Source organism: Myotis myotis, unplaced genomic scaffold, assembly GCF_014108235.1.
Source record: "Myotis myotis isolate mMyoMyo1 unplaced genomic scaffold, mMyoMyo1.p scaffold_m19_p_4, whole genome shotgun sequence".
In the NCBI taxonomy this organism is placed as follows: domain Eukaryota; kingdom Metazoa; phylum Chordata; class Mammalia; order Chiroptera; family Vespertilionidae; genus Myotis; species Myotis myotis.
In genome coordinates, this window is record NW_023416346.1 from 92141943 (window position 1) to 92156397 (window position 14455).

A 14455-nucleotide genomic window follows, 5' to 3' on the forward strand; every position below is an offset into this window, starting at 1 on the left:
CTACCAAAAGGGCTGGTGAGAGAGTGTGCCAGGTTCAAAATGTCCTGGAAGGCTTATATGAGTCTCAATTTCCTCATCTTCAAAATCAGGATAAACATATATAGGCAACAAAGTTGACATATTTTATAAACCATAAACACTGCCTAGCAGCTTTTGTACATACATAACAACCCACCCTCACTTTATACCCCACTCTACACCGCCTTTTGCAACATGGCTCAACGTAATTTATCTGACCTTCATTGGCACTTCAATAAATGAAGGTAGTAGGAGGTCAGCAAGCCTAGAGGCCTTGCTGACAAGGAGGCAAGACAGGGCTTGACCACAGGAATAGTAGTTCAGAGATAAAAACCACCCCTCAAAACAGCCCCAAAGCCCCAAAACTAAGCGAGCCCAAGAAACATTACATTGACCATGTGCAGGGTCCACCTACACCGGAAAAGTTGGCCTGGAGCTATGAAAAGGACAGGCTATTGAGCTAGACCAGCCGTGGGCAAACTACAGCCCGCGGGCCGGATCCGGCCCGTTTGAAATGAATAAAACTAAAAAAAAAAAAAAAAAAAAAAAAAAGGCCGTACACTTTTATGTAATGATGTTTACTTGGAATTTATATTAGTTCACACAAACACTCCATCCATGCTTTTGTTCCGGCCCTCTGGTCCAGTTTAAGAACCCATTGTGGCCCTCGAGTCAAAAAGTTTGCCCACCCCTGAGGTAGACAGTCTTATGCTCTTTGGCAGTAATTCTACTTCACAGCCATTTGTTACTCTATAAAATGAGGATAGTCATATCCATTCCCTATAGGACTAACGTGAGAATGAAATGAGACCAGAGATTGTGGTCTAAAGAGTGAAAATTATAGTGAAGTGTCTTATAGTCACCCACTCAGGCTAGAAAGAAACATCAAGTCACAGTGAAGTCTTCCTAAATTTTATTGGCAATGAAATAGAACATGGATTGAGCATAAACCCCTCCAAAAAAAAAACACACCAATTTTTAAAAACCTCAAAAATACATACCCAAAAACCTGAATACAAAATCTAACTTTTCTCCCCAGCCTCCCTGGGGGTGCGTTACTGATCTTAAGGCAGCTAGATTGCCCCACAATTACAGGTTTAAATTTAGCCAATCTACGGCATATTACCAAGAAAGTGTCAATATAATTCACAGCAATGCACATAAAACTCCCCAAGGTCAGGCGGAAGTAGGGAAAAGGAGGGAGGGATCAAAGCCATGGGCTCTGGGCTAAGGACACTGCATGCAGGGACAGTATGCCCCTTGTGGACTGAACTCTGGGGAGAAGGCAAAAAAAGGAGAAATAAAACCAAATGCCAAATACTTTAAGAATGGATTGTATGACCTACAGTGACAGGTGATATCCCTAATACTGAAAGCTCCTTACATTAATGTTTCTGGCAAAATATTCTTTTATAATATAGTATATGCTTCCCAGATGTGGGAGTGGTAAGGGAATTTGGCCAAAATGACTGCTCCGACCTTCAAAGGATTCACTAGCAAGACATGCAGAAATTAATAGTGAGTTAGATGCCACTAGAATGTATAATACTGGTAGAATAAAAAAGAACACTCATGAAACAGAGAGAAGGAAGTGGCTACTCCTGAGTTGAGAGTCAGGGGTAGGACTGTGAAAGGGACCAGGCCAGAGGCCCCAATAGTTCTCTGATTTACAGCTCCAAGGGTCAGCACAACTGGTGGCAAGATCTGGGTTAGAGGTTTGTTAAACATAGGCAGGTCCCAGTCACCAGCTTGGAGGTAGGTGACAGGAAGGGGCTATTAGGCACATGATGGAGTCAAATAAACTGGGGTTCAGCCCATGGACTTCTCTTACCACACTCAGCTTCTTCTATCCACTCACCAATTGAACCAATTGGCATCAGCATCCTGGGCTCACCATACCAAGGTCTGGATGGCCCTGAAGCAGAAGCTGTGGCCCAGGTAGCCCTAATAAGAGAAGTTGCCTGGGATCCATGGCAGGGAAAATATGGAAGCCAGGTGTGAATATTTCCTCCCTCTGGCAAGTCCTAGATAGGGCTGGATGAGTTTTTGGGTAACCACCCCTACTGTTCTAGCAGGAAGGGATTTGAATGAGGAGGAAATCCCAAGAAGGGAGGAGGAACCCAGAATAATAAGGGATACTTGGGCCCATAGGGATAACTTGAAACAAGCGTAGGCTCCCATATGATATTGGGGAAAGGATCTTCTACCCAGCCTTGCCTGGACTGAATGGCAAATAGCCTTCTAAGATGTTAGTAAAGTCTCTTGAAGGCACTGTCTTCCTCATCTCAACCTGTGGAAAAACTGAGTCCCTGAAGTCAAGGACAAGGCTTATTGGGACTGAGTTTATAACAGGCCCAATCTGGGAGGTAGAGAGAATAACTGAACATCTTTATAGCCTCCAATCATTATAAAGCCTAAATAATTCTAGAAGGAATGGACAATTGACATCATAGAGAATATAGCCAGGGCCCTGCCTCTTTCCCAAAACCCTGTGATGCTCCAATTCATCAAATCACAGGACCCTGAAGAGGAAGGGAGTGGTGGGAGCTAGTTTTCAACCTACTCAACACTTGACACCTACAGAACAACAGTAAAAGTAGGGAAGTTTCCCAAATCAAGTGGGAAGTGCCTCTGAGCTGTAGAAGTGGTCTGTTTTAACAAGATAGACTGAATGGGACAGAGAGGGAAAAGAGTGTCCCACTGGCACCAAGGTGAGCTATTTCTCTGTCCAGGGAAATGAGTGAGGGTTGAGGGGCTAGGTTTCATTCCATGGCTACAGTGAACACTTAGCATGACTCCAGGGCTGCTCTAGTTAGTGGCTCCAGCACAGTGTGAGTTAGGCGAGAGTATAGGAGTCTGGGGGCAAAGAAGAAGGGAGGAGGGGTCCCTAGAGGCTTGGTGCCCATTACATGGACTCAAACTCATCTATGCGCTGCTTGGTGTTACCCTGCCGGATCTGGCGCAGGGTCTTGTATTTGTCTCGGCCCAGTCGCATGTTCTCAGCATGGATCATGTCATTGGCTGTCTTCTTGGACTCATCGAGGGCATTGGCCAGCTCTGAAGTGAGGGCCTGTGAGGATGCATGGGAATGAGAGGTTAATGGCTCCCTTTAATTTTACCTCCCTTTATTTAACCAGTTTTTCCCCTCTTCCCACTCTTCTCTCCCCATTGCTTCCTCCCTCTATCTTCCTCCCCCTCTCTCCTGTCTTCCTTCCTCTTCCTCGCTTTTTACACACACACACACACACACACACACACACACACACACACACACACATTTTTTAAGAGCCTCTTCTAGCCGTTAGGATTGCAGTAGTGCAAGAATAAAAAGGAAAAACAACAACAACAACACAAACTTAGGGGACCAATTGCAATTGATGACAAATATTCCCTGAGAGTAGAACAATGTACCAAAGATTCAGGTAGAAATTGTGTCAGTTAAGTACTTCTTAAATATAAGAGGTAAACGGAGTATAGGTGGAGGGTTAGGAAAAACAAGAGGCCACTCAGGGTCTGATTAATAAATAAAGAGGTGGCCCTGGCTGGCAGCTCAGCCTGTGCACTGGAAGGTCATGGGTTTGATTCCTGGTCAAGTGTATGTACCTGGGTTGCAGGTGTTCAATCCCCAACCCAGGTCAGGCTGCATGTGGAAGACAACCAATTGATGTTTCTCTCCCTCTCCTGTCTCCTTCTTTTTTTTTTTTTTTTTTTTTTTATCCTCACCAGAGGACATTTTTTTTTCATTGATTTTTTTTTTTTTTTAGAGAGAGTGGAAAGGGATAAAGAGAGAGAAACATCAATGTGAGAGAGACACATCAATTGATTGTCTCCTACACCTGACCAGGGACAGGGATTAAACAGCAACACAGGTACATGCCCATGACTGGGAATCAAACCTGCTCTAACCACTAAGCAACTGGCCAAGGCCCCCCTTCCCGTCCATTCTCTCTAGAAATCAATGGAAAAAATATCCTCACTCCTCAGGTGAGGATTATAAATAAACAAACAAACAAACAAACAAACAAACAAACAAACAAGAGGTACCTCTCATTGAGGCCCTTACTTGGGAAAGGCTCAGGCTCCCATACATCCTTGAGACAGGCTGCTCCACCTACCCCAACCCTCCCTGCCATGAAGATCTAGGGAAGACCATGGGCTACTAAATCAATGCACATAGTCTCCTTGACTCTTTGGCCCTGCCTAGATACCTTCAGGTGCTTCTGCACACGCTCATTCTTCTCTGCTTCAGTGGTACGTTCCTCCTCACTGCGGTCCTTGGCCATGGCGTCAGCTCGCAGGTCAGCACTGGCTTCTGCCCCATTCTCATCCTGCTCATCCTGATCATTTTCGGCAGGCTCTGCCACATGAGGAGTACTCATGGCAGTCTTCAGCTCGGCGCGGGTCTTCTCCAAGTCTTCTTGTACCATCTGAGCCTGTACAATAACAGAGGGAGAGATGGACAAGCAATCAGAACAAGCTAACTCACAGAATCCTATGCATGCCTAGAATGGCCCAGCAGAAGACAGGCATCAGGTAGACCAAGTCATTTCGTCTGCTTGATCCTTAGTTTCCTAAACTATATAACAGGAGCTATTTTACCAATTTCCCTAGAGCATTGAAAAATTCTGGGAAGTTGAGAAAGCCTTGAGCTCCTTCTCCCATAATACCTGCTGTAAAGGAAGGCTTGAAATGGGAAGGAACCCAAATCTAAGGAATCTATGGAACTGGAATCTATGCATGTAGTACCCCTTCCCACAATGCTTTGCTCTGGGCACTCTGTCTTACCTTCTGCTGCCATTCTACAGCCTCACTTTCTTTCTTCTGTCGGGCCATCTCCAGCTGGGAGATCCGAGCTGTCAACTCTGCCATTTCCAAGGCCTATGGATAAATTGGAAGCTTGTGAGAGCTCAACTTTCTGGTCCTCAGGGCCCAGGTCCCTTCAACCCCAGTTCTCCTAGGGAATCAATGGGGACCCTGCTGCTCCCCCTGGACTTGCTTGCTGTCCTGGAGGTTCATTTTACCACTCATTCTCCAGGAATCCCAGAAGACCACTCCTATTCTCAATCTACTATAGCATGCTAATAACTTCAAATCATTTCATTATAAATCAGAGTTCCCAACCTAGAGTACAGACCCCCTGAAAACAAATAGCATATCATCTGTCTCTTCCTCACCTTTCCAGCTCTCCCTCCCTTCTCATCCCTCAGAACTCCCCCTCTCAGTATTGCCCACAGTGCATTAGAGATCATTGTGTCACTGCCTGAAGTGGCAGACCCTTTCCTGTTATCCTAGAATGCTTAGGATTCCACTAAGACTCTTCCTAGGTCAAGTATAGGAAAGACACTCAAGTATCACAAGGTAATCTGAATAAGGGGAAAAGCTTATGCATACCCTCACACCTTGAGCAAATCTAGAGAAAGCTTCCCCCTGAGAATTAGGTCTTAGTTTCCTGCATTCCCACTGAAAATGGCACAGTGAACAACATATACAAGGAATTTGGGTCACAGATTGCTAACTTCTGAGTCACAGAACCCTGAAAATTATTAGTAAAGTATTGATGCTCACCTTCTCCTCCTGAAAAAAATGTATAGGCACATATGATTTTAGGGAGCAGACCCTTCAGAGAGGCCAAAAACAGTTCTCATTGTTAATCACACTGTATGACCTTTGGGAAGTCTCCTAAACCTCTCTGAGCCTTAATTTCCTTATCTGGACATATATTCCAATATGGGTTAATGCCATGGGGATTTCTGGAAGAGGAGTAAGAAAATAAGAGGAAGCCCTAACCAGTTTGGCTCAGTGGATAGAGCATTGGCCTGCGGACTGAATGGTCCCGGGTTCAATTCTGGCCAAGGGCATGTGCCTTGGTTGCGGGCACATCCCCGGTAGGGGGTGTGCAGGAGGCAGCTGATTGATGTTTTTCTCTCATCAATGTTTCTGGCTCTCTATCCCTCTCCCTTCCTCTCTGTAAAAAATCAATAAAATATATTTTTTTTAAAAAAAAAGAAAAGAAGAGGGAACCCTAGCCGGTTTGGCTTAGTGGATAGAGCGTCGGTCTGTGGAGTGAAGAGTCCTGGGTTTGATTCCAGTCAAGGGCATATGCCTAGGTTGCGGGCTCGGTCCCCAGTGGGGGACGTGCAGGAGGCAGCCAATCAATGATTCCCTCTCATCATTGATGTTTCTATCTCTCTCTTCCTCTCCCTTCCTCTCTGAAATCAATAAAAATATATTTTAAAAAAAAGGAAAAAGGGAAAGTTGTAACACACATTAGGTAGTCAAGTGGGAATCCCTTCTTCTTCCTCTCTTTCCTTTGTCAATTCATCAGCTCAGATCCCTAAGGGCTAAGAAAATAGAATAAAAGTAAGGATTAGTTAGGGAAGACTGCTTACAAAGGTTTCTGGTCCACACCAGTGACTTAGCTTGCTTCTGAATTAACTATTTGCTTGAGGCCCTGCTGGAAAGAGCCCTACAGGCAGATGTAACTGTGAATAGGTAGTCAGAGAGGGAAGAAAACTCAGGTCCTTCAATCCCAGCCCATTTTTTAGTTTTACCAGTTGCTCCTGGGTCTTCTTCTGGTCCCGAGAAGCCTGCAGCAGAGCCAGCTTGGCCTCTTCAGCATCTTGACGCTCTTTGGCCAGTTTTTCAGCCTCACTCTGGGCACGTTTCCGCTCCTGTTCAAGTTCCAGAGCCCTACGGGTCTGTTCTTCCAGTTCTTGGAAGAGTAAATGGGGGAAAGGAGGTGAAGAGTGCAGAGATAAGAGACACCTAGCTTCTTTCTTAGAAATGTTTCATACCAGGGTACAGCTGGCAGAAAGTTCTGGATACTCTTTTCCTATCCCATACTTTATCTATTTTGTAGCCATATGTGGATTATGTGGCCTGAATCTGCAGCTCAGGCAGAAGGGTCTCCAGCTCATAGAGTTAGGCTCTGGAAAAACCTACTCTCCAAGGTGACACCAAGTCTTACCTTGCTGAGCCTTCTTAGTCTGTTCCTCAATCTGCTTCAGCTTCTCCATCAGTTCCTCCTTCTCTCGTTCAATCTTTTCCTTCTCCTTTTCTGCCATCTCACGCTTCTTCTTCTCATTTTCCAGCAGAGCACTAGGAAAGGAGAAAGAAGGGATTAAACAGGATAGCAAGGTCACAAGGATGCATTGGGATCCCCAAGGTTCCCAGGCCTTGGACCCTCAGTCCCCACCCATTTAACTGGGGATTGAGCCTACAAACTGGGGCTGTGCCCTTGACCAGAATCAAACTTGTGACCCTTCAGTCCACAGGTTGAGGCTCTATCCACTGAGACAAACTGGCTAGGGCAGCCGTGGGCAAACTACGGCCCGCGGGCCGGATCCGGCCCGTTTGAAATGAATAAAACTAAAAAAAAAAAAAAGACCGTACCCTTTTATGTAAGGATGTTTACTTTGAATTTATATTAGTTCACACAAACACTCCATCCATGCTTTTGTTCCAGCCCTCCGGTCCAGTTTAAGAACCCATTATGGCCCTCGAGTCAAAAAGTTTGCCCACCCCTGGCTAGGGTGTCAGCAATTTTTTAAAGAATAAATGTGAACCTTGGTGTTTAACTTCTCATACATGGTGTCATTTTCCAGCCTACTGGATTAGAAGCCTCCTGAAGTTCCAAGCTCTTTTTTTAGGAAATGTATAGGAAGTAGAGAAATTGGAACTCATATACATTGCTGGTGGGAATGTAAAATGGTTCACCTATGATCTTAATTTTTAAATAACTTAATAAGGTGATATTAATATAAAATAAAATTAACCATTTAAAAGCAAACAATTCTGTGTCATTTAGTACTTTTATAATGGTATATAATTACTACCTCTATCTAGTTCCAAAATATTTTCATCACCCCAAAGTGAAAACCCACACCTATTAAGTAGTTTTTCCCCATTTCCTCTCCCCAAGACCCTGAACACTACCTGCATTCTGTGTCTATAGATTTAATTATTTTGGATATTTCATATAAATTGAATCATACAAAATGTGACCTTTTGTGTCTGGTTTCTTCCACCTAGCATGTTTTAGAGGTTCATCTATATTTATAGTTTCTATCAGTACTTCATGCCTTTTTATGGCTGAATTATATTCCATTGTATGGGTATATAATTTATTCATTCATCCACTGATAGACATTTGGGCTGTTTTCACCTTATGGCTAGTGTAAATAATACTACTATGAACATGTGTACATATTGTTGCTTGAAAACCTGTTTTGTATTCTTTTGAATAGGAGTGGAATTATGGGATTATATAGACATTCTATGTTTAACTTATTGAGAAATCACCAAACTCTTTTTTCATATCAGCTGAACCATTTTACATTCCCACCAGCAATGTATATGAGTTCCAATTTCTCTACTTCCTTGCCAGCAGCTATTGTCTTCCGTTTTTATTATATCCATATTAGTGAGTATGAAGTGGTACCTCACTGTGGTTTTGATTTACAATTCCCTAATGATTAAAGATGTTTTCATGTGCCTGTTGGCCATTTTCATATCTTCATTGGAGAAATGATTACCTAGGATCTCAAGATGCAGATTCTGAATCAATAGGTATGGGATAAAGTCTCAGATTCTACCTTTCTAACAAGTTCCCAAGTTGATGCTGATCGTGGCTCTACCAAATTCCGCTCAAAAAACCCCTATATAGTCTAGGTTTAAATGTGTATAGAGCCTTCTGCTATTGTCACTTTACTGATCAGATAGCCTGAAACAACCCAGAGTTTGCCTAGAAGAGCAATGGCATGAGGATCATAGATAATGGGGGACTATGAAATGACTCTCCTTCCTATGAGCCTCTGAAATCCTAATTCTGATGCCTGCTTCTTGGAGGGGGTGTCATCATTGTACAATAGAGTGTATGTACTCTCGTTCTCTCTCTCTCTCTCTCTCTCTCTCTCTCTCTCTCTCTCTCTCTCTCGGCCCTCCTCCAGTTCCAGGATGTCTTCATGTCTGTCCTGCTTTTAGCACACTAGACTTGACAATTTAGATAGGTTTCTTTGGCCTGGTCCTGGTCCCACTCCATCTCCACATCACTTACCGCTCCATCTGCTTCTGGTGCTTCTCCTCCCGGGCCTGTGCCTTCATCTGCTGCACCTCAATGGTGTCTGGCTTGCGACGGCGCATGTATAACTCATGGTTCCCCATGCACAGGGCCAAGATCCGTTTATTAATCCGCAGCCGGGGAGCATAGAAGACAAAGTCCTGGTGGGAAACCAGAAATTAGAAAAAGTTTGGAGGGATAGATAAAGGTGAACTTCTCTAAGTCCAAAAGCACTGGAAAGATAATTAACTAAATGTTACATTACATATGATGATTCTAATTATCAGAATGGTGAAGTTACTTGCCCAGGGTCAAAAGGCAGTTTAGTGGCAGACCCAGAACTACAACCCAGGCTTGACTCTGAAATCAGTGCTCTTTGAACTAAGCACAATTTCTTTCAAACTATACATCCTAAAATACCCTCAATCTAGTTGTAAGTCAGGAAATGATTTTATCTTCTAATTTAGGGATCCTTCTTGGTCTCAGGGGCCTCTCTTTGAGGCCCAATAATCCCTTCAAAATACACTGATGAGTGTAGTAATGTATGGGTGGCTGGACTGTTTACAGTTGTGAGTACACAAAACAAAGAGTTTATTCTTGAATTGTTATGAATTATTGTATTATTTTTCATAGGAACAACTGTAAACCTACTTTTGCCACCTATATATCAACAGTTTCCACTTTCTGGGGCCTAGAGGCTTTAAAAGATAAGATAGGCTATACTCTTTGTTTCCACCCAGAGCCCCGGGGCAGCAGAAGACAGTGTCTAAGAGGCAGCACTTAGACTGCCTGTGGCTCTCCCTCACCCATGTTTCTCCTGAAACATAGGTAGCAGGATGGCACAAGGCACAGGATGCCTCCTAACCATTTCTTGGCATCAACATCCCTTTCCATCACCAACCTCCTTTTGTGCCTCCTGTACGTACACACACGTACACACACACACACACACACACACACACACACACACACACCAGAAAGGGAGAGGGAAACTATAATTACATGATTACTTCTAGCATTATCCCTTGGCAACTACGTGTCTTGTCCAGTTGGAGGAATCACTTACCGGGGCTTTTTTGTCAATGGGCTTAATGACAAATTTCTTGTCATTGAAAGAGATGTTCCTGATTTCACTCCAAGGGAAGCCTATCTTGGGAGTCAGTCTGTAGAAATGGAGACCAAGAACATCAGGACAAGGGCAAAACAAGAAGGACATAGAGGGTTGGTGCCTTGCCAACTTCTCCTTTCAGGAGGTAGGTTCATTGCCTGCTCAGCCAATGTCATGACATGCCACCAGGTCAGTTTGTCAGCACTGAGGCTGCACAAAGGACCTCCCAATACTACAACCAACACATTACTCTTTGTCCCAATCTCTCAGATTTGTTTTGTTATATGTGTTGTGTGGCATGGACCTTGTAATAGAATCCCCACTCCTATTTAACTGGGACTCTTCCATCCAGGTTGTAAAAGTTGGGAAGAAAGTAAATAATGAGATCCAAGATTCAGAAGTTACGTGGAACAATAATCTATTGATCTCCATCCTCAACAAGAACAGACCACAGGGGAAAAAATAAGCAAATAAGACAAGGTTGTAGCGAGAGAGTTTATAGGCCAAAAGGCACTTACTCATTATATAGGGATTGGATTAATTATAAATCCTGACAAAGTAGGTTCTAGGCCAGTGTTGTCCAACAGAAATATAATAAGAGTCACATGTTCTGGTAGCCACTTAAAAATCGGTAAAAATAAACCGGTGAAATTAACTGTTATAGCAGTTAATTTAACTCAGTATATCCAAAATACTATCATTTACAAATGCAAAGCAATATTTCAAAAAATATTAATGAGACATTTTACATTCTGCTTTTTATACTAAGTCTTCAAAGTTTGGTGTGTAGTTTATATTTACAGCACATCTCAATTCAGAGTAGTCACATTTCAAATGCTCAGTAGCCACATGTAGTCACAGTGAATAGTGCAAGTCTAGTCAATGCAAGATTTAAAGGCCTGAGGGAGGTTATGCAATTATCTGGGCTGGTCTAAACTAGGTAGAAAAATAACTACCCAGGTGGGCCCTAGAAGGTACAGTCTTACTCTCTGGTGAGCTCTAAATGCCAGAGTGGTCCAAATAATCTAAGAGACTTCTGAGATATACCTGTCATTCTGCTCATAGATGTTGAGACCCAGAGCATCCACTCCCAGCCACAGCTCTGAGCCTTTCTTGTTTTTGATGCTGAAGTAGTTCACACCATACATCTCCAGGTCCTGAGCAATCTTCAGATACTCCAGGACAGCATCCTCCCTAAACAACAGAGTGGGAGGTTACAGAGGGAAGCCTGTGAATCAGGCCTAGGGAGAGAGAAAGCCTATCTGCTCTGCATTTTTGACAAGTATCTTGCCAATAGGGATGCAAAAGGGGATGGAAGGTGAGCAGATGATGGTAAACAGAACACAACATGAAGCCTGAGGTCTGAAGTTCCCAAGGGGAAATAAGGGTAGGCTGAACCTTGCATGTTAGCTGCCATAGAATCCTCTTTTACAGGCATGTTCTCAGGAGAGCCCAGATGGAATGTTGATGGCAAAACAACAAGATTTGTTCCTCAACTAGAGAGCCTCCAAGTGGTTTGCCATGAAAGAGCTCATTCCCTGTTTCTTTTTGGGGGAGGAGCCCCTAGTGGCCCACATGCTCCCTAAGGACCCCAGGAGCCCCTCCATTTCTTTATGGTCAAAACTATTTGGGCTATCAGTTGCTATCATTCACAAAATAATATAACTTTATACTATAGCTTTATACTGGTTCTGACTAGCCTTCTATATATTTCTAAATTACCCTGTACAGTGCATTTCTCTCTTTCAATCTCTCTCTCCCCAACATCCTCCAGTGTTCCCCCAGTTTTCTGCCTCTTATGCCCCCAGAGCCATTCTCCCTGCAGGAGCAGTGGAAGCTCACAGTTGCTAGGTCAGGCTTACCTGAGCATGCCCCGATGCTCCTCATGCCACACCTGGATCCGTTCCTCCCACTGGTCCTTGTTGAGCTTGTGTTGCTCCAGGACCCTGGAAAGAAAATGGGTATTGAGTAGTTTAAAGCACAAAGCCCAAATTACAGGTGTTAAGGAACACCCACTTATCTCTCCAAGGGTTTAATGTAAAGGGGTTGTAGAGTCAGCCCACTGAGGTCACACTGAAAGCAGACTGAAATTACAGCAGGAGGTATTAATTAGACATAAGGAACTGCCTGAGAGGTAGAAAAGATACGAGAATGAGGGACCAAGAAAAACAATTCGAACGCTTTCCTTCATACCTTTAACAGAAAATCCAATAATGTGCTGTGTTCCCCAAGCAGAGCAGTAATGTATCAAGAGTCTGTGCTGGTTTGTGGGGCTTAAAGTAGGGATGGGCCTCACAGAGGCCTGCACACTCTCTTCTAGATCCTTGTGGAACCAGTAGTGTGTTTGTGAGAATATTGCTCAGGGATTTGATCACAGCCTGTGGCTTTAGAACAGAGAACTAAGCTCAAATGGCTTTGAAAAAAACTAACAGGCTCAACCTCTCAAATCTACTAGATCATAAACAAGGTTTGTTTCAAACACCATTTCAGACATCATGGCAGCGACTCATGGAGTCGCTGGGCACACAGGTGTAGTCCCAGGACACAAGCAATATCCCTAATACCTTCAGGTAAGTTGTACATATGCCACAGTTCCAATGCGGTGGAGGCTCCCAGAATGAAGCAGAATTTTTACTTCCAATCCCAAAAAGCCTATGAAAATGGTCATTGAATACAGTGGGGGGAAAATCCAGGGTTAAATATTCAAGAGACTAGGATTCTAGGTCCAGCTCTGCCTCAAATGAGTTGTGAGATATTGAGCAAGTCAGAGCAAGTACCTCTGCACCTGTTTCCTTAACCAGGAAATAAGGATAATGTCTACCTTACTTATTTTGTATATTGTTGTGATGCTAAAACAAACATAATGAATTTTTAGATCATTCAACTGTGAAGTTTACAAAAGCAAAAAGCTCTGGACACTGATTATCAATATTAAAGGACTGTTTGAGCTACCATATCCCTGGCTTGCATAGTTCTCTCTCTCCCCCTATGAACCTGATATAAGAGGTCTAAATCAGTGAAAAGGATTGAGAAAAATGGAACCAAGGACAATAGAAAATCAATCCATTTCTGGTTCTCAATAAAAGAACCAGTTTCCAGGGTAATGAAGTTCTGTAATCAGGCAAATGGAATTGGGGGAGCTTTTTATTTTGCGAGCCCAAGAAATAACAACAGGGCATGGTGCTATAAGCAAATGTCTCTCTCTGACTACCATAATGTCATGGTCTTCGGACAGACCCTAGGTGGGAGGAACAGATCTGACAGCCCCTGTGTAATAGGAATTGGTCAGCCTTAGGCCACAGGCCCTCTGGCCAGGGCAGATAGCCAGTCACAACCTTACCTCTGTGGAAGCAACTTGTCCCCTGCCAAGTAACCAGACTTGTGAACTTCCTTATTGAAGTCACCATACTTGGATTGGACAGCATAGGAGGCCAGCAGCACGGCAGTCTCAGGTGGGCAGTAAATATCATCATTGAGAATGCCCTCCTTTACTTGCAGGAAGAACAGGCGCTGTGTGATATCCTGGATCAATTCTTCAGATACATCCTCAGGGTAGAATTTGGCCCGGAACTTGAAGAGCAGGGGGCTTTCCTTCCGCACATCCTGGGCAGTCACCTGGGAGCAGCAAGGAGTTACGGGTTCTCAAAAAAAAATAGACTGGAGTGGCTTTAGGGTGGGGAGAAGACACTGAAAGGTCATAAATTTGGGTAATCCCAAAGAGCCAGAGGGAAACTCTCCTGGTAATTCAGAAAAGAGACACATTATTTTCACTGGGGACACAATCCCATGTCCACAATTGCTTTCTGATGAGGATTTGTACCTGAAATAAAGATGGTCAAGGGGGGGGATGGAGGTGGTCTGGAGGGGGTCAATGGGGGGAAAGGGGGACATATGTAATACTTTCAACAATAAAGAATTATTTTTTAAAAAAGATGGTCATAAGCCCCAAAGCCACCATCATCTGACAATATATCCAACTGCATGCAAATTCTAAAAGGATACCTAAGAAAGCACCTCTTTTAAGGCTCCCCCAACTCCATAAATTAGCAAACGAAAGACCAGGATACATGACTAAGGCCTGGGAATTGGCTAGGTAAGAGAACAAATTAGATTGCCTTTTAAAGCCTGAAATTGGCTCCCAAGGATTCTACAATTGTCCAGCAAAAGTCTCCACTCTTTGGGAAAACAAAACACTGCTAGCCAAAAGTTGAGGCACCTACCTCCTAGATACAATCAGAAAAACAATTCACAGGACAGAATGTAGACCTCCA

The 14455-nt window shown here is 43.6% G+C and overlaps 1 protein-coding gene across 1 annotated transcript in view; it reads right to left on the reverse strand.

The window, feature by feature from the left end:
- Positions 1 to 908: 908 nt before the first annotated feature.
- The window catches only part of MSN (moesin), an 85848-nt gene continuing 72301 nt past the window's right edge, over positions 909 to 14455 (reverse strand). The window contains exons 4-13 of the mRNA XM_036304279.1: positions 13525 to 13799; positions 12047 to 12130; positions 11232 to 11378; positions 10143 to 10239; positions 9074 to 9237; positions 6986 to 7116; positions 6570 to 6730; positions 4804 to 4896; positions 4227 to 4451; positions 909 to 3088 (exon numbers count right to left, since the gene is read on the reverse strand). Coding sequence (XP_036160172.1) covers positions 2924 to 3088; positions 4227 to 4451; positions 4804 to 4896; positions 6570 to 6730; positions 6986 to 7116; positions 9074 to 9237; positions 10143 to 10239; positions 11232 to 11378; positions 12047 to 12130; positions 13525 to 13799 — 1542 coding nt within the window. The 3' untranslated portion in view covers positions 909 to 2923. The remainder of the gene's footprint in view (positions 3089 to 4226; positions 4452 to 4803; positions 4897 to 6569; positions 6731 to 6985; positions 7117 to 9073; positions 9238 to 10142; positions 10240 to 11231; positions 11379 to 12046; positions 12131 to 13524; positions 13800 to 14455) is intronic.